Source organism: Chelonia mydas, chromosome 5 (assembly GCF_015237465.2).
Source record: "Chelonia mydas isolate rCheMyd1 chromosome 5, rCheMyd1.pri.v2, whole genome shotgun sequence".
Taxonomy (NCBI): Eukaryota; Metazoa; Chordata; order Testudines; family Cheloniidae; genus Chelonia; species Chelonia mydas.
In genome coordinates, this window is record NC_051245.2 from 72,056,278 (window position 1) to 72,081,214 (window position 24,937).

Below are 24,937 nucleotides of genomic sequence, written 5' to 3' on the forward strand. Positions count from 1 at the left end.
TGAAGTTTCTCTTCCTTCATCAGAGTTAAAAAGTTACAGGAGAAACGGGACTATGAAGTTTTGCACTTAAAATATCAGAACTTCTTTGTGTGCTCCACCTTGCAAAATTAATAGATTTTAAAGCTAGAAAGGAGTATTAGGATCATTACATCTGATTTCTTACACAACACAGGACATGGATCCTTAACCAGTAATTTCTATTTTGTCAATAGCATATCCTTTAAAATGATGTCCAAACTTTATTTAAGCTTAAAGTGACAAAGAATCCCTAGATTAAGTCATTCCAGTTCTTTATTACCGTCAATGTTAAAAATGTGTGTCATATTTCTAGTCTAAATTTGTCTAACTTCAGCTTCCAACCATCGGATCTCATTATGTCTTTTTTCATTACCTTAAAGAGCCATCTAACTATCAGAAATCTCTTCCCCACGGGCAACCCTAATTCTGGAATTTCCTAACTTCAGAGTGTTTGCATATATGTGTATGCATATATATTAGGGCTTACGATTAATTGCATTTAACTCACGTGATTAACTCAAAAAAACAATCGCTTTTAATCGTACTGTTAAACAATAGAATACCAATTGAAATTTATTAAATATTTTGGATGCTTTTGTACATTTTCATATATATTCTATATTGTAATTGAAATCAAAGTGTATATTATTTTTGATTACAAATATTTACACTGTAAAAAACAAAACAAAAGAAATAGTATTTTTCAAGTCACCTCATACAAGTATCGTAATGCAATCTCTTTATTGTGAAAGTGCAACTTAAAGATTGTAGATTTTTTTTGTTTGTTACGTAACTGCACTCAAAAACAAAACAATGTAAAACTTCAAAGCCTACAAGTCCGCTCAGTCCTGCTTCTTGTTCAGCTAATCGCTAAGACAAACAAGTTTGTTTACATTTACAGGAGATAATGCTGCCCACTTCTTATTTACAATGTCACCAGAAAGTGAGAACAGGTATTTGCATGGCACTTTTGTAGCCATCATTGCAAGGTATTTGTGTCAGATATGCTAAGCATTCATATGCCCCCTCATACTTTGGCCACCATTCCAGAGGACATGCTTCCATGCTGATGGGACATTAGACATGCAATTTTCTTTCTATAGGTCTAAAAACTGTAGATTGGTGTGGATGGTTAGCTCAGGCTAGATAGTTCTGGATGCTTTGTATTTGTGATGAGATCACTACCACTGTCTGTAAAGTTGGTTTGGTAAGCCCAATGATTTTAAAACTTTGCATGGTGTGGTAAAGTTTTCTTCTTTAATCTTGTGTTATGTATGGTATAAGTGTTGGAAACGTTACAAAACTGTAATATTTTTAATAGTAATTTTGGAGTTACCTCACTCCTCTAGATAGGCTTCAGTTTCCAGCATACTCTGATACTGGTTGTCACCTCAGCAGACTGCTTGCTGCAATATCTCACCTAGTGGGAGCTGGTCATTCATCGTCAATGGATTGGCATTGCAATGTCTTGCAATATGATAATGAGGAAAAGCAAGTTTTTCAGGATTACTCTGGGTCAGTCAGTACATGAAGTACTGACACTGCTATATATTTTTAAAAAAATTTGTGGATACTTTCTAAATGACTTCTTACCTTAATTTTAAGACCTCTGTTCCATTGCTGACTGTCATTGTTTCTTACATATACATCAGAATAATTGGCTCCAGTTCAGCTTCTGCCAAGAGTTTGTCCAGTTATGATAGTGTCTCCTCCAGAGGGAATAAAACATAAGGGTTTATGTGTCTGCTACACATCCCCATTCACCTTGCATGTTTCTGAAAATTAAATCTCCTAGTCACTACCATCTGCCTTCTTTGTTATGTTTTCCCCATCTTCCTAGATAGTGTTCTCTTGATAGACGTACTGCCGTTGCATTACTTAACTATGCTTTCGTTTAACATGGTTTTTTTTCCGCTTTTGGGTTTGTTCATATTCATGAATCTTTTTTATACAATCTGTTTATGGATTGCTTTTAAAAATGAAAAACTCATACACTCAGCACTGGATATAGCTTAATTAGATTCAACAGTGTCCAGGTGCTTGACAGGGAATTTCTTCAATTACCCAAACAATCCACTTAATCAAAAACTCTTGGGATTTGCATACTCCTCTTTAGTCCTAAATTGTGTAAACTTTTTTTTTATAATAGATGGCACAGATAGTGATGCCTGTAGTTAAGATTGCCTGACACTTTCCATGATAAACCATGTTTTCAGTTGAGAAAATCTTTGCCAAACTTAAACTGTTTGGGCTGAAATTTTCCATGCTGTGGGTCTGCTTTGTTTTCAACCCCCACTGAAGTTTTAATTAAAACAGCTCAGCTGTTTCTGGGAATGAGTTTGGGGGAAATATGTTGTCCTGTCCATATTAGAAAAAAAAATTATCTGTTTCGCTGAGAAGCTCTAGTTCTTCCGTGAGCAGGAACTTGAAATTTGGGAGGGGGGTGGCCTTTGTGTCGGGGTGTACTTTTGCCATCCTAGCGAAAATTTGCCCAATTTTGGCCAAGTTATAAGCCCCTGAAAAATCTGTTTTTATATGCTCAATAGAGGTTTCCCAGAGTTTGGGCAGCTATCTCTTCCGAAGATTTCAGCTACACTGATTACGCTCCATGCCCTCCTAACTCCTACATACCAACTGAATTGCAGATGTTCCATCCCCCCAGAGTGAGCATGCTCCTCCAGGGGGCTGCAGAGCCTGAGAAGGACTCTTCCTGCAATTGCTCCTCCTGGCCCTGATGGTCTGCTATTACTTTGGGCAACAGAACTGAGAGTGGCGGGGCAGGGGAGAGACTCTCCTGTAGACTCTCAATGTCCCTATAGCTGGCACCAAGGCAACATGGAGGAGGAAACAGCCAGACTCATAGGCTGTGTATACACTGGAGCAGAAGGTGTGATTTTTCAGTTTAGGCAGACATACCTGAACCAGACTGACTAAGTTGGAGCACTAAAAATAGAAGTGTAGCTGCTGCTGCTGTGGGGTTTCACAACATGTGAAAGAGTACTGGCACAGGAGTCTGTGCTTTGGGAGTGTGCCTGAAAGACTAGACACAAAGCCAATGTCAGTCTCAGTAAGTTTAAAAATATATGGGATCCAAGGTTAGGTCTAATACAGCAGTCTGGTGACTATCCAAATGGGGAGCTTAGCCAAGATTGTAACATCAGAATTTTTTTTTTTTTTAAATTGGTCTATAAACAGTTAGGAATTAGGTAACACAGGTTGTGTTGTCTTTGGGATTGAGCAAATAACACTTTTACATATTAGTTAACTTATAAATAACCTGGGTTGGGTTGGGTTTTTTTAAATTTTTTTTGAGTCAGGACAATCAGTTTATTGTTCCTTCTAAATAACTTTCTCCTTTAATGTCATGAATAGTTGCTGTTCTGTCTCTTCTTTCTGTCACAAACAAATACTATAATAGCTTTTTCTGTAACCATCACTAGCCTTTCTTTTTCTCAGTCAGTTTCTCATTGTATTTATTCACCATTTTTATTCATGTGGTTTTATCTGCCTGTGTACGTGCATGCACGTGTATAATCATTACTGTTGAGGCTTACCAGCTGTCTCTTTTTTTTCAGTTGCTTTATAAACCTGCATATAAATTCCTTGTCTTTTTTTTTTCTTGAACATATATTTTTAATGTCTAGCTCAAAGGCATTTGTCATTTCACTGTGTAATGATCAAGAGGAAAACTGACCAGGAAAAGAGGTGTTTATAGCACTCAATAGAGAATCTCATGAAACATATGAGAAAGGTTTTAAAACCTATCTTTTATACAATAGGCAGCCGCTGCATATCCCCTAGGATTGGTAATGTGGCATGATATCCTCTCCAGTAAACTAAAGAGGTTATAAAACTGCAGGTTCTCTTTTAGTCTATAGAAGGAAGACTTATTTTAATGAGACCTGCTAAAAGAAGTTACAATATCTTGGCGTGTGCTACATAACTTCCGTCTCCTGGTTCTTAATCCTGTTTCCTGCCTGCAGTTTTCCAGCAATGACCCATCTTCCCACACCAGCCTAATAAAATATAAATCAATAATAGCAATTTAGAAAACAAACAGTTTTTATTTCAGATATTTTTTGTGAGAAATGCTTATCTTTGAACTGTCATACACTTGGGTTGAGTAAAATGGATATACTGGTATGTTCCTTTAAAGAAACATAGCTAAAACAAAAACTAACCTTTTTTTAAGCCGAGAAACTGAATGTTTCTCATTTCATTTTTGAAAACCCTGCTTTAAAGGATTGGGATTTTTTTTGTCAGCGCTTGTAGCCATTGGGAGGACTAAGCCTTTTCTAAGTTAATCAGGAACAAATTCATTCAATAGTCTGTAGGAAAGAGTGTGCAGAGCTGTCCCACTGAGTGGGCAGTGCAGATAGTGCTAGACAACTCTGTGTTAGTCTCTACTGCATGCAGCTTACTACACTGGTTTCTTTAGAGGGCTACTGTCCAGGAGATAGTTGTGGCTCCCTGATGCTGCCTCAGCTCTGTTGCAGTTTACAGCTGCTTAGTTAGGGCAGTTTAGTTGTCAGATACTATTCTGCCTGGTATTCACATAACTTTTTAATACTCACTTCTTCCATGACACCACCAAGAAGTGAGTCAACCAAGACATTTTTGACATTTATTTCAAATGCATAGTTTTTAAAAGCTATACAAAAATGTGTTCAACTATACTGTACGCATGTCCCTGCTGTTTTGTGTGATGTTATTGCTGTAACCCTTGTCTTCCTCCCCATGTTCACCCTATTGTTGGTTGCCCTGTCACTGTGGCATATATGAAACAATATTGCACACATTTTGGTGCAACTCATCTGTGTTGTGATGTGTCTAGCACACTTTTGAGTACTCTAAAATTTATATCTTATATAGTTTAGTTTAGTTAATATAGCATCTTAGCCATATACCATTGCGCGTAATACTTTCTATTGTTAGTTTTTTGGCCCTAGGAACTTTAAAATTAATAGATTGATTTAAGCAAAGGCTATTTTTCAAGTCTATGATTGAGGAAAAAGGGATTATTAATATGCTGATGCCAAAGTAGAAACACATTTATACTGTATGGTTAAACTAAAGTTGTTGTTTTTACTCATGGAGACTTGGCCAATGTAATTTGATTGTGATCTTTGCAAAGTTACTGTAGGTCCTGAGTTTACAAGAAAGTACTGTCCTGCCGCTTATTACTTAATACCTTCAGCCTCTGCAGTATCACCACAGAGGTACTGAAGTATGCATAATTTCTATCATCAAACATAGATAATAGTAACAATAACCTGTTGTCTCACCGGCCTGGACTTTCTTGATCTATGAAATGTTTCCAGCTTGTGGTCCAACAAAGAAGGTAGGAATCTAATTAGATTCCAAGAACTTGACCTAGCCAACATGCTCTAAAACCTTACCAACTGTTATATAATAATTATAATAAATATAAGCCAAATCCTGGATTCAGTGCATAGCCTGTGTTAAGCTTGATGCTAAGAAGAGTCACGTAGGGAAGTATCTTCCATTCCCTTGTCCTCCAGGATGTACTCAAATCACTGCTGCAGCTTCAAGGTAGTACATGGGTGGGGAAAATAGCTGATGGAGCCACATAGGTTTGTCTGCACTGCAGTCAAGGTATGTGATTGCAGCACATGTAGGCACACCCAAACTAGCTTTAATCTGGCCAGTTTGAGTACCAATAGTAGTGAAGCTGTGGCAGCATGGACTTCATCTGGGCCTCTGGGTATTTGCTCAGGATGGCTAACCCGTACTGAAGTCTTTGCTGCCAGAGCTCCATTGCTGGATCAGAGCTTGCTTGTATGTGTGTACACATGCTGCAATCACACCTCTAATTGCAGCGTACACATACCTGTAATTGCATGTTCTCCAGATCTGCCCTTATGTGTCCCTCCCACAAACCTCCTCCATTCTGGAACACAGGACTCTCCCAGTGGAACATTGCTTCCAGACACAGTAGGTGTGGACCCTTTAGTAGGGATGACCCATATGTTGCCTACCACGTGCCTTGGAATCACACTATTTATGCTCCCAGTTATGCCTTGTATACTCACTAGGGGAAAGGCAAAATATGTCCCTTATGAAGAGTCAGAGACACACTGCTCCAGCACATCTTCAAATTGTTAAACTAGCTGTAGAGAAAAGTAACTATAAATGTGAGTAATTGACTTAAAATGGCGGTTGCATCAATAGTTAAGGAGCTTTGGATTTTACATATCTTCTATACAAATGTGAATCAATGATTTCTTTACTAACAGCCTAGTAAGTAACTGGCTGAAACTGAAAGCATGAAGGTCCATCTTAGTGGCTTGAGTAGACATTGCTAATACCAGAAAGGTCACTACTGTTAGAAAGTAGCCTCAGATCTGTGCCAAGATTTAAATTTATAAAATGGATATTTATTTTCAGTCATGCTAAAATCAGTGACTGTATCACTGGAAGCTGATTTGACGCGATTGATGGGCTCATTATAAGCTAGATCAGGAGTCGGCAACCTTTCAGAAGTGGTGTGCCGAGTCTTCATTTATTCACTCTAATTTAAGGTTTCGCGTGCTGGTAATGCATTTTAACATTTTAGAAGATCTCTCTCTATAAATCTATATTATATAACTAAACTATTGTTGTATGTAAAGTAAGCAAGATTTTTAAAATGTTTAAGAAGCTTCATTTAAAATTAAATTAAAATGCAGATCTTATCAGTTTAGTGTAGTGGTTCTTAAGCTGGGGTGCACGCACCCCCTGGGGGTGTGAGATGCCCTTTCTAGGGGTGCGAGACATGCAAGATTTTTTTAGAAGGTAAATCATCAAAAACACGAATTAAGCACAGGCACATAAGTACAACTACTTTGTTTCATCAAACCTATGTATTTATTAACATTATACATTTTTTAACGATTACTGTAATATACAAAGTTTTTAAGTTTTCAAGTTTTAAAGCTAATTGTAGTGTAATTTTTGATAAGGGCTGCAGAACACTGGGCCCAGGCCAGGAGCAGAGCCCTGGGCTGGCTGCTGGTACCCTAAGCCGGCACGAGGGCTTAGCAGGGCCGGAGGCCTGGACTCCAGCTGGAACCCCAGACCAGCAGCAGAGTGAGCGGGGCCAGGGACTGGTATCCCAGGCCAGCAGCAGGCTGGGCGGGGAAGATGGCTGGGATGCTGGCTGGCAAGGGGCCGGCAGCCGGAACCTCAGACTGTCAGTGGGCTGAGCTGGGTGGCGGACAGAACCCCAGATCGGTAGCGGCTCACCCGCTGCTGGTCTGGGGTTCCACCCGCTCCTGCCAGCCGGGGTCCCGGCCCCACTCAGTCCACTGCCGGCCGGGGATTCCGTTCACTCAGGCTGGCAGTGGGCTGAGCTGGGCCGGCGGCCGGAACTCCAGACTGTCAGTGGGCTGAGCCGGGGGTGGCCAGAACTCCAGACTGGCGGTGGGCTGAGTGGCTCAGCCCGCCGCCGGTCTGGGGTTCCGTCCGTTGGCTCCTGCCAGCTGGGGTCCCGGCTGCTGGCCCCGCTCAGCCTGCTGCCGGTCTAGGGTTCCGTTCACCCAGGCAGGCAGTGGGCTGAGCGGGGCTGGCGGCCGGGACCCCGGCTGGCAGCAGCATGCCGGTAAAAATTGGCTCATGTGCTGCAGGTTGCCAACCCCTGAGCTAGATCAATAAGAGATTTAATACTGTACCATAATTTCCTTGGTATACACTTTTCTTCTCAGTAGTTGCAGTAGTACTGTGTAATCTAGCTGTTTCAAAGGAGGCTACAAAAGATGCCTATGGTTTTGTCCTTTGTCACAAACTTAGTTTACTTTAAGTTTCTGACCAACCAGTATTACATTCCATGCTAAATTTAAGTACCATTCTGTCCTACTCCCACTAGATAGCTAACTTGTCCAAAAACTTATACTGATTTAATATGAGCCAGATCCATGTGTAAGTAATCCTCTGGACTTTGTTGGGAGTATATATGCGTGTATGCTTTAAGCATGGTAGTGTTTGTGCGATCTAAAGGTTACCTTCTTAAACTTACTGTTCCAGGTACAGAAAATTATAGAACACTCACTCTCAATTTAGCACTACTGCTGCCTGCTCACAAGTATTCTGTCCAGAAGGCTATGCTTTTCTGATTTTGTAATTAGGATGAATTTGCAATGTATTTATCTGAGATAAATGTAAATTATTTTTCTACTTTGTCACACCAGGACAAAGCCAGTCAGCATTCAAATCCTTTTATATGAAAACAGGAGTAGTGTTTGTTTGTGCAGAGATCTAATGATGTATATGACAAGGTATTCAACACCATTCCTGTGTCTAGGTTTTCTATGAATATAAAGCAGTGTTATAGGCTTAATATGGTTTAATTGTGCTTGCATATATGTATTCTAATCCGAATCAGAAAATATCAAAATCTTGAATTTATTAGATATTACAATAAATTTATTTTAACAGTTATTACATAGTTTACAGTTTGTAATCATGCACAAATGAAAGGTGTAATTTGTATTACCTTTAGTGAAAAGCTAGTAATTTTAAATGCCGAACATCTGGGAATCTTGCACAAATGGGAGATGCAATTTGTATTATATTTTAGTGAAAAGCTAGTAATTTTAAATGTAGTACATTTTTTCAAAAAATCACAAGGATCTGAATGTAATAATCAAGGTATTCATAATATGTTGATACTAAAGCTTTAGCTGATTGGTTGTCACGTAATTATCTAAGCTGCTTCTTTTGTAGAAATTCTGATAATGTTGATTTCAGTACCTCTTAAAATGTGCAGCCTTTGTTACAGTTTAAGCAGTACTGCTTATTTATTGTCACTACTATCTCCACTGCTTTCTCTGGGGTAAATGCTGCTGGCACCCTCTACTCTGCAGATATGTGCTAAAGTGTGGAAAATCCGTGGAGGAGAAACAATGGGTGGTTTAGCTGATACTTCAGCATCCTGTTCATGCTGCAGAAATGTATAAACTTTCTGCTTGACCTCAGCTTGATTTTATCACAAGACTCATCATTAAAGCCCTACCAAATTCACGGTCCATTTTGGTCAATTTCACTGTCATATGATTTTAAAAATGGTAAATGTTATGATTTTAGCTATTTAAATCTGAAATTTCATGATGGTCTAATTGTAGGGGTCCTAACCCAAAAGGAGGTGTGTGTGTGTGTGTGTGGGGGGGGGGGGGGTCACAAGGTTATTATAGTGGGGTTGCGATACTGCTACTCTTACTTCTGCGCTGCTGATTGTAGTGGCACTGCCGTCAGAGCTGAGCAGCTGGAGAGTGGCGGCTGCTGGCTGGGAGCCCAGCTCTGAAGGCAGAACTACTGCCGGCAGCAGCCCAGAAGTAAGGGTAGCATGGTATGGTATGCTGCACAGCTCTGAAGTCAACACAGAAGTGAGGGTGGCAATACCGTGATCCCCTAAAATACCTCCGCCCCTCGCAGCTCCTTTTTGGTCAGGACCCCAATTTGAGAAATGCTGGTCTCCCCTGTGAAATCTGTATAGTATAGGGTAAAAGCACACAAATGACCAGATTTCTTGCGGGGCATGGGCGGGAGACACACTAGATTTCATGGTTCGTGATGTGTTTTTTCATTGCTGTGAATTTAGTAAGGCCCTACTCATAATATGTAATCCCTAGCTCTTGGAGACAGGTGATTTGGTGATAAACCCAGATTTCATGTTGTAGTTTTTTTTTTTTAAGTAAATTTTTAGTCTTCATGGTGATGGAGAAAAGCTTGAACATGTGACCAGAATGGACTCTAAAAGCTCATAAATGAGAAGACAACAAGGAGTCTGGTGGCACCTTAAAGACTAACGGATTTATTTGAGCATAAGCTTTCATAGGTAAAAATTCCACTTCTTCAGATGCATCTTCTGCATCTGAAGAAGTGGGGTTTTTACCCACGAAAGCTTATGCTCAAATAAATCTGTTAGTCTTTAAGGTGCCACCAGACTTGTTGTTTATGTGGATACAGACTAACATGGCTACCCCCGATACATAAACGAGAAGGCAACACTCCTCACTCCAACACTTCTATTTTCAAATTGCATGATTTTTAAGCCTGTCTCAGGTCCCAGAATTTTGCCTCAATTTTTTTGACCTCTTGGAGTTGAAAATTGTGACTACCCAGGTTACAGTCTGGGCTATGTCCCCTCAATTCTCCAATCTGGGTGCTTTTTACCTTGCTTTACTATGTGGGCAACCACTCCTGTGGTCTGCTCTCACACAGCCTCCAGTTTGTAAATCACTCCCAGTTATACTATATGAATGCTATAGCCAGCCACTCATGATCACATTACAGGGCAACATCAGCAAACTCCCAGTCTCAGACTTTCTCCCAGAAATGTGCGTCTTGTACTGCCCAGCACCCTCCTGTACATTACAAGCTCATATAAAGTCTGTCATTTATTAATGGAAAATAATATGCACAAATCTGGTTTCCCAAACACTTCAGTCCAAACAACAAAACAAATTTGTTAACTATGGAAAGATAGATTTTAAGTGCTTACATGTAATGAGGTAGGTATGTATGTCAGAATTGGTTACAAGGAGATAAAAGATAAAACACAACTAACACCTAACTTAACAAGCTAAGTGAATACAAAGCAAAGGTCTCTCTCACTCACCACATATTCCAGTGGTCCTGCTGCCTGAACCTCTTTCAATCAGGATTTCCCCCCTCCTTCCCCAGTACAATGCTGCTGCTTTTGTTCTTCAGGTGTTGCAGCTGGGTAGACAGCAAGGGAGAGATGATTCTCTTGTGCAAAAATCATCTCCAGGTGATGTTCAGGAGACAGAGTTTAAGCTGCTGCTTTGACAAATTGTAGCTTTTTGCCCACCCCCTCTCTCCTGCCGAAGAATGGCCACTTAATTAGGTGGTGATGGTCCATTTGATCTTGTTGACCCTGGCTGAGGGGTTGGCTAGCGTTTTGTTTCTGGGGGACTTGTTTGTGACTGCCCTCCAGAATACGTTGGAACATGTCTTGCTAACATTATTCAGTGGAATTTTATATCCTTACATACAATGTTGCCACACACATTTTACCAGGATACTAATGATCAGCAAATCATGAGTTTTCATATATCTTACACAATATGCTTTGTATAGAATTTAACATAGTCTTGTAGAAAGGGTGAACAGAGGGGTACAGACTGTCACAGCAATACGGGGAAGTGACATAAGATGTTTCACTGCCCGCTTTGAGTGTCTGCTCACATACCCAGTTCTCTCTTCGGCTGTAACGCCCCTTCTCTTCCTCTCAAATTGCACTTCTTACCAAGAATTTACCCTGATTTCATCTCCAGCTCAGTTTCTGATTGGCACATCTGACCCTGCTCTCCACACACTCAGCTGCAACCCTAAGTGTGTCTCTGTCATGGACATCCAGTGTTCCACCACTCTCAAGTTGAGCATCCTTCACAGTCCTTTCTTGCTCCTTCCCTGGCAGATGTTCCATAAATGCTAACTTGTATTGGTGATATTGATTGCCTTCCCCCCATCTTCTAGTTATACCTCCTTAGTTTACAGACACCTGAAAATGTGATTTTTTTTTTTTTAAATAAAAATGTTGAGCTAAAACTAGATAAATGTTAGTGCTATCAGTAAGACATTATGTAGCAAAATAACACGTCCACCATATTTATCTTCAAATTAGAGAGAGAGGAGCTAGCTTTTCTTCATATAAATGTGTGTGTGTGTGTAGAATATCTATCTATAGATGTGTATATTATATATATAAATGTATAAAGTATGCTGATGAGGAACTGTGAAAAGATGCCAAAAGTCTACAGTAACTGAACGCATGTATTTATTTTCATAAATTAAGAGGACTATTTTTTTTTTTTTTTAAATCCAAGGAATTACCTCTGAGATTACATTAAAACATCACAGTAGATTGTGGATACTGGAAAATCGTTCAAACCTTTTTGGGTCATTATAGTAAATATTATATTAGAAATGAAAAAATTGAAATGTCTTTTTATCCTTTGGAAAAATAATCCTAAAAGTTGTACCACTTAATTGTTGGCAAGTACTGTGAAATAAAGTATTTCGGAAATAAATATTGTACAGAAACCTTGTTACCACTCACAAAAGGTTAGTTACTATTTCAGAATTTTGAACATCTTCCAAATAAGCAAAGCCACGGCAAAATATATGTTCTATCTCCCTTTCAAGAAAATAAATAGGCAAACCATTTGAAGCTTCAGATAGCATAGAGTATATTAATCAAATATTGTTCTCATACAGCTATATTAAAATAAAAAAACCCCATGAATCTTACCAAAAACAAAGTAATTTTAAAGTAAACCAATATAAGAAAAGTTAGGGCTTTTATTGCATTGTTTAGACTATTGTGTTGCAGTATTTATTGTGTGTGTTCTAAGATGTCTGCAATATTCCAGAATAAGTGTGAATTAAGAGTGAAGTAAAAACCATAAATCTGCATTTCTAACACAACATGATATTTAGTTTACTGCTAGAGGTCCCTTTCAAAATAAAACAAACATTTGGCTCAAGCCCCCCCCTAAAACCCTATTGACACTTACAGTTCTAAGAAATTTAAACGAAAACGTTGGACTCCCTTAATGTTGTTCCATCTGGGGGCAGGTAGTGGGAGTGAGGAGTCCAGCTAAATGTGCAGCTGAGGCTACTTAACCAAGGTAGCATGCAGCCACCAGTCGTCTCTCACACACTTAAAGTTACTGAAACAATCCTGTAGTAAAACTGTCAAGGTTTTGGGGCCTAGACCATGGATGAGAGTTCTCTCAACAGCCCTGTTAGCAAATACACATTGCAAGCATGTCAAAGCATAACCACTATCCCCATTCCACTGTAACAAAATGTACAGGAGACATGAGGAAAACTCAGGAGTCGCATAGCAACCATGTGGTCTACTGAAATCACTACTGTATTGGGATTATTCCTAGCTCTGCCAGTGGCCTGCCAGGTGACCTTAGGCAAATGACTTGCCTTCTCTGTGCCTTAGTTTCCCGTCTTTAAAATGGGGATGATGAAGTAAAATACTTTGAGATGAAAAGCCCTGTATAAAAGCTGGGTCTTTTCATTATTACCTAGCCACAGTAGTATATCAGCTGCAAACCTAGGTGAGAAATAGAACTATCTAAATGACTATTAGCTCCTACCAACAAACATTTCTCTTTCTTTTTTAAAAAGCTAGGAAATTAAATGGCAAAAAACTTGATTAATGCAGCGTTAAGGTTGCTGAGTGACAGCTCATGCCTTTCCAGAATATCAAATTCAGCAAAACTCAAACTTTTGAAAATTAGGAAATACAGAGTTAAGGTAACTCCTATGCAACCTTAATGCTGCCCTCTTTGAGCAATGTCCCATAGTGCCTATAACACACACATTCCCACTGTGCTTTTTCACTTTAATTGATGGACGGTAACTTCACTTACTGTACACAATCACAGTTCTTCTTAGGAGCTCCAACTTATTCCTCTCCCATCCAATACAGTTACACGTAAATGTGAATGTGTCTGGACTATATGGAGACCATTCCCAGTGGCTACTGGAGGCTCTGGGGGCAGAGCTAAGGTTGTGTGGGCGTTTACCTTAATTCTGTATTTCCTGTTTTCAGAAGTTTTAGTTTTGCTGAATTTGACATTCTGGAAGGGCAGAAGCTATCACTGGACAACCTTAACTCTGCATTAACTAAGATTTATGTCATTTAATATATTTAGTTCCATAACCAATTTAAAATGCATTTCTATGAACAAAACATAAAGAAATTCCAAATAGAGTTAAAAATCTTTATAAGACTAACTTGAAGCAGGTGATAATTATGCTAATTAAACCTCAGCAGGTAACTGCCCTTCAGTTTTCTTCTCTTCTCCTATAGCCAGAGACATTGGTTCCTGAAAGCCCCCTAGTTCTGTGGCTTATGTAGTAATACCTCCCTTACAATGGGATATTGTGATGCATAATTTGCTAATGTTTGTAAATCACTTTAGGTCCTTGACTTAAAAGTGATATAGAGTGTATTTTGTGTGTGGTTTCCTTTTATGTGCATTTTGTTTGTTACTGAAGAAGGAACAGACTTTGCAGGTCACACTATTAGCTGTTTTGGTTCTGCAGTGTTAACAGGAGTGGAAAGCAACACAGAATAATTTTTGTCATAAATATTGGCAGGCATGATGGAATGCACCCAGGGTGTGGACCTGCTGATTAAGAATTTGCCATTTTTATTTAGTCACTTTCCAAAGCAGACCACATTTGCCATTAAGATTCTATTTTTGGAAAGGAAATTTAAGCATAAAACAGAATGTAAATGGGAACCTCAGGGGGTCAGCACTTTTGAAAATCATTTATTTTTAGATTTGATTTATAAATTGCTTCCCAAGAGTGCGGAAATCAGTGTAAGTCACTGTCCTCTTTAATTTTAGGAATACAATGATTTACTTGAACATATCAGACCTTTACCCTCAAGGCTATCACAATTACCATAGAATAAACAATATTTAAAGGGTGTTTTTGCAGATTAATTTAAAACAAGCCACATTATATAGTTGAGAGAGAATTTGCAGAATGTGCTTTGCATAGGAACCCTAATGCCTACGTAGAGCCTGGCCATCCATCTTCATTGACACAGACTACTGAGAAACGTTGAAAGCTTACCTCCTTATTGCTTCTGCAGCAACTGATTCTAATTTGAACTTGTGTTTTATAGCTTGAGACAATTGGATGGCAGCTTAACCTTCAGATGGCTCAGTCCACCCAAGCTAAACTGAAATCTCCTCAAGCTGTATTAGAACTTGGAATGAGCAATGAAGATTCAAAGGTAGGAAAGCCACTGCCTGGCAGAGTGAACTTAGGAATTTTTGTAAGTATTATTATTTTAAGGTTCTAAGACTATAACTAGCTCTACTGATGGTCATTAATCTCACAGCAGTGTTTACATTTATTTTTTTAAAGGTAATTTAATTTAAACAACTGGAATTAATAAAGAATTGCCTTATTGTTATTTGCATTAAATAGGTTTTGGGGCTGAATGCCATATAAGCAGTTCTTTGTGCTATGGGGTATGGTTATTGTATATGATGTACCTCATGATAGATAATGCTTAGATATTTTGCATATGGTTTTCCACTGCCTTCTATTTTATACTTTTTCAAAGTAGGGCTGAGATTTTATCAAATCATTATGCATGTGTTCTAAGACCACTATACAGGTGTAAATGACAGTGGAGAGCCAGGGTCTTTACATTTTTAATCGTACAGCCTTATCTACCATGTGGTTTTTAGCCATTGGTTTAGCTACACTGAGACAGCCACTGATGTAAACATACTGCACCAATGTAAACCTTGGGTTGTGTTGGTGATCTTACTTCAGTTTGAAATGGACATGCTACGTCAATGGAAGCCACTTTTTACATTTATGTTGTATATTTTGCTACTGGTTTGAATTGATTCAATTGCATTGACTTATCCACAGTGGTGGGTAAACCTTAATATCGGCAAAGTCTGACTAATAGGGAAAGTAAATTTACAAAATCCCGAAGTAATATAAATAATGTTTTGTTTATGCTTGAATAGTAAGATCTACTGGTTTAGCATATTTTAGGATAGGATTATCTCACCTTGCCAGTGGAAAGTAACCTCTCCCCAACTTTTGTGGTCTCTACCTTAATCTGTGTTAGTGAAAAAGATTTAAAAAAAGGGGGAAAAATTTAATTCAAGGGACCTGATTCTGCTCTCAGACCTACGTTAAACCACAATAACTCCACTAACTTAAGAACATAAGAATGGCCATACTGGGTCAGACCAAAGGTCCATCCAGCCCAGTATCCTGTCTACTGACAGTGACCAATGCCAGGTGCCCCAAAGGGAATGAACCTAACAGGTAATGATCTAGCGATCTCTCTCCTGCCATCCATCTCCACCCTCTGACAAACAGAGGCTAGGGACACCATTCCTTACCCATCCTGGCTAATAGCCATTAATGGACTCAACCTCCATGAATTTATCCAGTTCTCTTTTAAACCCTGTTATAGTCCTAGCCTTCACAACCTCCTCAGGCAAGATGTTCCACGGGTTGACTGTGCGCCGAGTGAAGAAGAACTTCCTTTTATTTGTTTTAAACCTGCTACCCATTAATTTCATTTGGTGGCCCCTAGTTCTTATATTATGGGAACAAGTAAATAACTTTTCCTTATTCACTTTCTCCACACCACTCATGATTTTATATACCTCTATCATATCCCCCCTTAGTCTCCTCTTTTCCAAGCTGAAAATTCCTAGCCTCTTTAATTTCTCCTCTCATGGGACCCGTTCCAAAACCCTAATCATTTCAGTTGCCCTTTTCTGAACCTTTTCTAATGCCAGTATATCTTTTTTGAGATGAGGGGACCACATCTGTACACAGTATTCAAGATGTGGGCGTACCATGGATTTATATGAGGGCAATAAGATATTCTCTGTCTTATTCTCTATCCCTTTTTTAATGATTCCTAACATCCTGTTTGCTTTTTTGACTGCCGCTGCACACTGCGTGGATGTCTTCAGAGAACTGTCCACGATGACTCCAAGATCTTTCTCCTGATTAGTTGTCGTTAAATTAGCCCCCATCATAATGTATGTATAGTTGGGGTTATTTTTTCCAATGTGCATTACTTTACATTTATTCACATTAAACTTCATTTGCCATTTTGTTGCCCAATCACTTATTTTGGCGAGATCTTTTTGAAGTTCTTCACAGTCTGCTTTGGTCTTAACTATCTTGAGCAGTTTAGTATCATCTGTAAACTTTGCAACTTCACAGTTTACCCCTTTCTCCAAATCATTTAGGAGTAGGTTGAATAGGATTGGTCCTAGGACTGACCCTTGGGGAACACCACTAGTTACCCCTCTCCATTCTGAAAATTTACCATTTATTCCTACCCTTTGTTCCCTGTCTTTTAACCAGTTCTCAAACCATGAAAGGATCTTCCCTCTTATCCCATGACAACTTAATTTACATAAGAGCTTTTGGTGAGGGACCTTGTCAAAGGCTTTCTGGAAATCTAAGTACACTATATCCACTGGATCCCCTTTGTCCACATGTTTGTTTACCCCCTCAAAGAACTCTAATAGATTAGTAAGACATGATCTCCCTTTACAGAAACCATGTTGACTTTTGCGCAACAATTTATGTTCTTCTATGTGTCTGACAATTTTATACTTTACTGTTGTTTCAACTAATTTGCCTGGTACTGATGTTAGACTTACCAGTCTGTAATTGCCAGGATCACCTCTAGAGCCCTTCTTAAATATTGGCGTTACCTTAGCTATCTTCCAGTCATTGGGTACAGTAGCTGATTTAAAGGACAGGTTACAAACCATAGCTAATAGTTCCGCAATTTCACATTTGAGTTCTTTCAGAACTCTTGGGTGAATGCCATCTGGTCCCGGTGACTTGTTACTGTTAAGTTTCTCAATTAATTCCAAAACCTCCTCTAGTGATACTTCAATCTGTGACAATTCCTCAGATTTGTCACCTACAAAAAACGGCTTAGGTTTGGGAATCTCCCTAACATCCTCAGCCATGAAGACTGAAGCAAAGAATTCATTTAGTTTCTCTGTGATGACTTTGTCTTTAAGTGCTCCTTTTGTAGCTCGATTGTCCAGGGGCCCCACTGGTTGTTTAGCAGGCTTCTGATGTACTTAAAAAACATTTTGTTATTATCTTTTGAGGTGTTGGCTCGCTGTTCTTCAAACTCCTTTTTGGCTTTTCTTATTACATTTTTACATTTAATTTGGCAGTTTATGCTCCTTCCTATTTACCTCACTAGGATTTGACTTCCACTTTCTGAAAGATGCCTTTTTATCTCTCACTGCTTCTTTTACGTGGTTGCTAAGCCACGGTGGCTCTTTTTTAGTTCTTTTACTGTGTTTTTTAATTTGGGATATACATTTAAATTGAGCCTCTATTATGGTGTCTTTGAAAAGTGTCCATGCAGCTTGCAGGAATTTTTCACTCTAGTCACTGTACCTTTTAATTTCTGTTTAACTAACTGCCTCATTTTTGCATAGTTCCCCTTTCTGAAATTAAATGCCACAGTGTTGGGCTGTTGAAGTGTTCTTCCCACCACAGGAATGTTAAATGTTATTATATTATGGTCACTATTTCCAAGCAGTCCTGTTATAGTTATCTCTTGGACCAGATCCTGTGCTCAGGACTAGATAGAGAGTTGCCTCTCCCCTTGTGGGTTCCTGAACCAGCTGCTCCAAGAAGCAGTCATTTAAAGTATCGAGAAATTTTGTCTCTGCATTTCGTCCTGAGGTGACCTGTACCCAGTCAATATGGGGATAATTGAAATCCCCCACTATTATTGAGTTCTTTATTTTGATGGCCTCTCTAATCTCCCTTAGCATTTTATCGTCACTATCACTGTCCTGGTCAGGTGGTCGATAATAGATCCCTACTGTTATTTTCTTATTACAGCATGGAATTACTATCCATAGATATTCTATGCAACATGATTCATTTAAGATTTTTATTTCATTTGATTCTACATTTTCTTTCACATATAGTGCCATTCCCCCCCCCAATGACCTGTTCTGTCCTTCCAATATATTTTGTACCCCGGAATGATTGAATAGAGTTACTCCTGACTGACACTGGAGTAAATAAGGAGACTTAGGCCCTTGGTCTTTTTGGTGCCTTAAACTGGTGCCTGTAACAGAGTTTTTTGTTGTTAGAAAAAACAGTAGATTGCCTGAGGGTGAATTTTAAAAATCTTAATACAGAAAACAGATAGCATTTTGTATACAAGTTGTAATGAGCAACATATGTAAAATGCAGCTACAAAAAATGACTAAAAGAAAACACTGGAAAAACATGCACATGCTGCTATAAAGGAATATTCCCTCTTAATAAATAGTTTCTCTTGAAGTTTTGTTGTAGTTTTGATGATAAGAGTAAGTAACCCTTTTAAAAAAAAGTGAATTTATTAAGATTTCGTACATTTATGGCAGAGAGACAGAATGGATCCTAATGCATCCAACCATGCCACCTTGAGCTATGGTTTGTCCTATATTAAAGTCACATGGGGTCAGGCTTGGTCATTACTTAGATGGGAGATCGCTAAGTGAAATGCAGGTGCTGCAGGTACTTGTATTAGTGAATCAAGTGAAGATCTTTTTGAGGAGGTGCAGAACCAATGCATATGCTTTATTTTAGTGGAGCACTGTACTGTTGGATATGCTGATTTTTGGTTGAGATGTAAAACCAGGGTCATGTTTGTAGTTATTAAAGACCCCGTAGCACTTATAACAAGAATAGGGTGATAAGGCTATGTCCTGGCCAAATTCAGACCTGCATAATTATATTCTTCTTGTTTAAATTCTTCCAGAAGAAACTGGATATTGTATTCTTTTTCACTTTTTGTCCTAAAACGTTTTGTAGCTAATGTTATCAGCTGCAGGATTGCTCCGGGCTGGGACCAAGGGGTTCGGAGGGCAGGAGGGGGATCAGGGCTGGGGCAAGGGGGTGGGGCGCGGGAGGGTGTCAGGGGTGCAGGCTCTGAGCGGCGCTTACCTCAAGCAGCTCCTGGAAGTAGCGGCATGTCCCCCCTCTGGCTCTTATGTGGAGGCACGGCCAGGAATCTCTGCGCATTGCCCCGTTTGCAGGTGCCACCCCCGCAGCTCCCATTGGCTGCAGTTCCCAGCCAATGGGAGCTGTGGAGCTGGCACTTGGGGAGGGGACAGCATGCGGAGCCCCTGGCTGCCCCTACACGTAGGAACCAGAGGACATGCCGCTGCTTCCAGGAGCCACGCAAAGCCACAGCAGCCAGGGAGCCTGCCTTAGCCCCGCTGTGCTGCCAACCGGACTTTTAACGGCCCAGTCAGCAGTGCTGACTGGAGCTGCCAGAGTCCCTTTTCAACGAGGTGTTCCGGTCAAAAACTGGACACCTTGCAACCCTAGATCCATTCCTTGTCACCCATTCCAAGCTTCTGGCAAACAGAGGCTAGGGACACCATCCCTGCCCATCCTAGCTAATAGCCACTGATGGACCTATCCTCCATGAATTTATCTAGTTCTTTTTTGAACCCTGCTATAGTCAACCTCCCAACTTAACTAGGTACAGCCTCCTTCCTTATTCGCAATGTAAACTCACAAGCCCCAGTAGTCAGAGCTCCATACCACTCTGGGCAGCAGTGATACTGTGTCCAGCTCCAGTTTGTCCTTCTTGGGAGATTTCTCCCTACCACAGTACTCTTCCTGGCTCCTGTCCTGGGATGTCCCCCGTTGGCCGCTCTGTCCCTCCCAGGCTTCGGGTAGGTTCTCGGCTTTTTCACTCTGGGAAGTCCTGCTTGCTGCTGCCCTTCTGTCTGGAGCCCCAGACACACATCCTTTTGCTCTCCCGCTCTCTCCTTACATCTCCCCCTCAAAAACAAGCAAGCAAGCAAAAGTAATAATTAATTAAAAAAAAAAAAAAAGCACTCCCTCTTCCTGGAACAATTAGCAGTTCCCCCCTTAGTACAAAGATTTAAAAGGGCTGTGCTCTCTAAACCCCAAAGGGGCTACATTTGTTTTTCTGGTACCATGATGTACGTTTTCTTATCTTTGTTGTGGATACTATATTCCACCCCAGGGTACTTCTACCCTGTGTTAGGACACAGAACCAATGGCTCTTGCCTTTGAGAGGTATTTTATTCACTAATGCCAAAAGCTACATTTAGTTTTGCAGAGTATTGTGGAATATATATTACTTGACATAAGTGAGCAAAGTGAACAGAACTGTAGGAAAGACCTAATATAATTTGGTTAACATATCTGCCCATATGCTGGGTATAATACGTTATTAATATAGCGTGCCTTACCCCTAACATACATGTATTGGCTAATAGTTAAGACTGTTAAAAGTGTGTATGCAGATGTTCATATCTTTGCAGTGTTGTGCCCACTATTTCCACCTGTGACGTGTAGGACCAAGTATATATATGTGTGTGTGTGTGCATGCGCACGCAATTATATGCATGGACACACAGCAGTTGAGTAGAGGCCCAGCTGAAAGTTTTTTCCCTTGTGTTTAGTGGATTCATTTTGGCTTGTTTTGTAATCTGTATACAGTATTTTCAGGGTTTAAAATAGAGAATTCAGGCTCTAATTCTGGCTTTCATATATTTGGCGTTAGACAAGTCACTCAATTCCTTTGCATCAGTTTCCAGCTATAAAAATATAAAGACAAAATCCTTACCCACTGGGTTGGGTTGGCATTAGATTCCTGTGGAACCAGTCTGCCTGTGTGATGTAGCTGTTGAAACCTCAATCAATATATCTCAAAAGTGGTTTTTTCCCACCCAGCCTGGCCACATAGTGACATATTAGTATTTACCAATAGATCATGTGGCTTTTTTTTAATTCAAAAGACAGTTTATTTTGTTCAACCCACCGGCACACATTTCCTTTATAAACACAACTCCAGTTCCTAAACTCTTTCTGTTGATTCTTTGTTTCTTTTTATTGATGCAATCAGATGGAATTAGATTTTCTTGCAATTTCTACAAGCCTTGAACAACTACTCTGAAATTGGTGCTTAGTAGATGGAATGGTGCAACAACAAAAACATACAAATGCTGTAGTGTTTTGGACACTGAAATTTAGAAATCTGGTTTGACCTGAAGAATAACTGCAACTGGCTTGCGGCTTATTGATCACATAGGACACGTTTTAAGACAGAAAGGCACTCATCTACCTGATTCATAAAAGTGTTGAGGCTTAATTAGTTAATGTTTGTAAAGTACTTTTCATCATCAAAGTTCTGTATATGAAAATGCTAAGTACTTATCTCAGCATCCTAAATGTTCTACAGCTTCTCATTTTCTCCCTAAACTTATACGTAGAGGTAATTGCAGCTTCTTACACAGAATTTTGATATGCATCCCAGTTACTATTCAAAATGGCTAATTGTTTATATATGCTATTTATCCTCCATGCTTGAAAGTAATGGCCTGTTGTTGCTCCATGAAGGAGAGAGATGGAAATGATTTACAGAAATTTCTTTCTAGATTAGCTCATTAGGGGGCAGTAGTGCTCTTTCACTTCATTACACTTCTCTGGCACTTGACTGTTTTTTGAAATAAAATTCAAAATCAATTGTGAAGTCAGTAGTTGTGGGAAATGCTAAGTGTTTACATTTCTAATCTGTATATAACAATAGAGTTCTGTTGCACCAGTTTACAAAATTAATGCCTATTAATCAAAAATATGCAGAGCAAAGTAAATGAAATTTGTCTTTATTTTCATTTTTGCTAATTGTACTAGTATAAGCACATTCATTTAGGTTTACTACAGCTAACTAAATTAAAGATCACTCAAACATGAGCTCCTTTGTCAGAATCTAACATTCAAAATTGGTACTTGATTTTCCTCTCTGGAGAAATAATTTTAAACCCTTGGATGTTTCTATGGTATTGTTCCACAGCTATGATTTAAAGTAGTTCAAAGGTGATCTGTGTTGAAGGGTACACAATACCTCAGATTAGTATTCCATGCAATAATTTTTGGCAGGTATAAAATGACTTTCAGAGTTATAATACTTAAAGTATTATACCAGAAAAAAACCTGAAGGAAATATTCTATTTGTATTATTAGTTGCAGAATTTTAATTGCCAAGGAAATATGCTGTCTAAAACTCTAAAATTAAACTAGGATTATCTGAATTTTGGTAAATTTGTATTCTCATTTGCTACAAGATTCATTGTTCACTTATCCTCAGTCCTTTTGTTTCGTCTGTCTTTTCCTGGGGAGCTGGTATGAAATCACCTTGACAACAAAAACATCATTTAGCTTATGGTAAATTGGATTGGAGTCTGATTACAGATGGTGCTTTATTTATGGAAAGGAAATTTTAACTTGGAGTCAAAGTGAGACCTGCTGATACATTTTGAGGATCGAAAATGTTAATTTCTGAATCTTAAACAAGGATCTAAAAAGGATTTCTTACATAGGTTTACTATAACATTTCTTAATCATAGTGCTGTTAAAAATGTCTTGTGTAATTTTAATATTTTTTTTCTTGTTAAAGAGGCACTGAAAGAAATTTGTTTGGGAATATTTTATTGGTTTTTAAAATGTTGCTACTTTTTCCCTACTGTAAATAGTTACCATTCTGACTTTTTTCAGAAATTGTAGAAAACTGATAATTTATCTAGGACCTAATGGGTATTACTGTCTTTATGGTTGAAGAGCCAGTTGACCAGTGGAAGGAATACAAGTTAATAATTCTTGTTCCGATATCTGTGCTGCCAAGTATGATACTAGTTTGCAAACAAAGAAGTAATCAAAAGAAAGAGCCCTGAGGTGTAAAAATAAATAATCTAGACAAATGCATTTTCATAATAATTTATGTATGTAGAAAATGAGGTGATACAGTATTATTATACTTTCAGACTATGGCATCAGTTGTGCCTAAATTGCAGATGACAAATCTCCATAAACCATCTCGGCCTAATCTCTATAATAGCTCAAGATTATCCTCTGTATCCCCTGGGGCCATCTCAGACACTTGTGTTGTGAAGCTCATAGAAAAAAAAAGTTTAAGAGATCTTCAGGATATCGCCTTAATGTTTGTACCGAGCGCTTCCCAAAGAGGGATGAGTGTGTTTGAGCTCCTGGAAAGGTTTAGAGGCCTGGTTGATCTGTCCCCCTTTTTACTCTCCAGGGATCATGGCTTGTTTAGTGCCATTGGCCATTCCTGCCACACCATTCCATTAGGAGCAGACAACACAAAATGGAAGAAAAGGACACATATGATTTATTGTAAGATTGGACATATATATTGCCTGAATTATACCTGAAAATCCTCATTTCCTATCTACCATTCTTCCATTTTGTATTCTGCTTAGTATTATTTTCTCCAAATATATTACCTTGTAGTTATCTAAATGAAATCTTATTCCACTGACTTCTTTTCTCCCCTTTCTTGTTGCTTTCCCCCCCTTCTCCATTTCACATACAAACTTCTTTTTAACCTTTGGTTCTTTAGGTATTTCTTTATGTGGCCACACTGGGCTTCTTTCTTTTTGCTCATATTTTTCTTTTCTACTAGAATTGCTATTTGTAGTGTTCATGTGATAATATCTCTGAGTATATTGCAGTTTTCAGGTATCCTGTTACTTCCCAAAACTTGTCACAGGTGATCCTGTCAGAGTTGCCAATATAATACGAAACAAAACTAACAAGATGCCAATTTTTTGTAAATACCCAATTTTTTCCTGACAGATCTTATTAAAATATAATTTTACCATAGTAGGTTTATGTTCATGCTTATGTCATTTTTATCAGACAACTTTAATAACACCATTGACCTTTCTAAAGGAAAGATGATAGCATTAGAAATATTTTAAACAGATTTTCTTTAATAATTTCTTTAAAATCAGTAAAGCAGTCTTACTATACTTGGCAGAAATGCAATGCATCATCACACAGGAACTATTTTAGATCTATAAAGGTCTAAAATTAGTATTTGGAGCAGACTCTTTTACTGACCGCCCAATTGCTCCCCCCATCCCTGATCTTAACAGAGTTTCTGCGAGTGTATGGACTTTGACAAGCTCAGATCCTGTCTACTTCTCTTATCTTCACAAAGTATGCTTTTTTTGTTCATTAGGTTCACCATTCTGGGCATTTCCTTCCATCTTTAACAGCAAGGCAGAGCAGACCAAGAGAAATAGTGCTTTCCTTCTCATTGAGCTATGCTATCTGCTGACTTCAGCTGAAAATGTAGTTTCTGGTCTGCATGCCACCTAGGCAGAAATGACCTGCCGTCCAGTGCACTATGGATCTTTAAGGAAAAATGTACGAAACTTTATCAAGTTTCCCTTTTCATTCTTCCTCTGAAGGGGTTTTTTTCTGTAGCTTGGGCTTAACAGTTTGAAACAGTGGCCAGTGGTGATAGCCTTTGAAGCAAGGATGGCTCTTCTTT

The 24,937-nt window shown here is 39.0% G+C and overlaps 1 protein-coding gene across 12 annotated transcripts in view; it reads left to right on the forward strand.

Moving 5' to 3' along the window:
* The window catches only part of COMMD10 (COMM domain containing 10), a 153,020-nt gene that overhangs the window by 13,428 nt on the left and 114,655 nt on the right, over positions 1-24,937 (forward strand). For 10 of the 12 annotated variants that reach the window (XR_006290930.1, XR_005225699.2, XR_006290929.1 and 7 more), the window contains exon 5: positions 14,699-14,809. Coding sequence is in view for 9 of the 12 variants with exons in the window: in XM_037901587.2 (XP_037757515.1) it covers positions 14,699-14,809 (111 nt within the window). In the remaining 3 variants the exon portion in view is untranslated. Of the gene's footprint in view, positions 1-14,698; positions 14,852-24,937 lie in introns of all 12 variants that reach the window. The other 2 variants (XM_037901583.2, XM_037901584.2) reach the window with 1 other exon arrangement.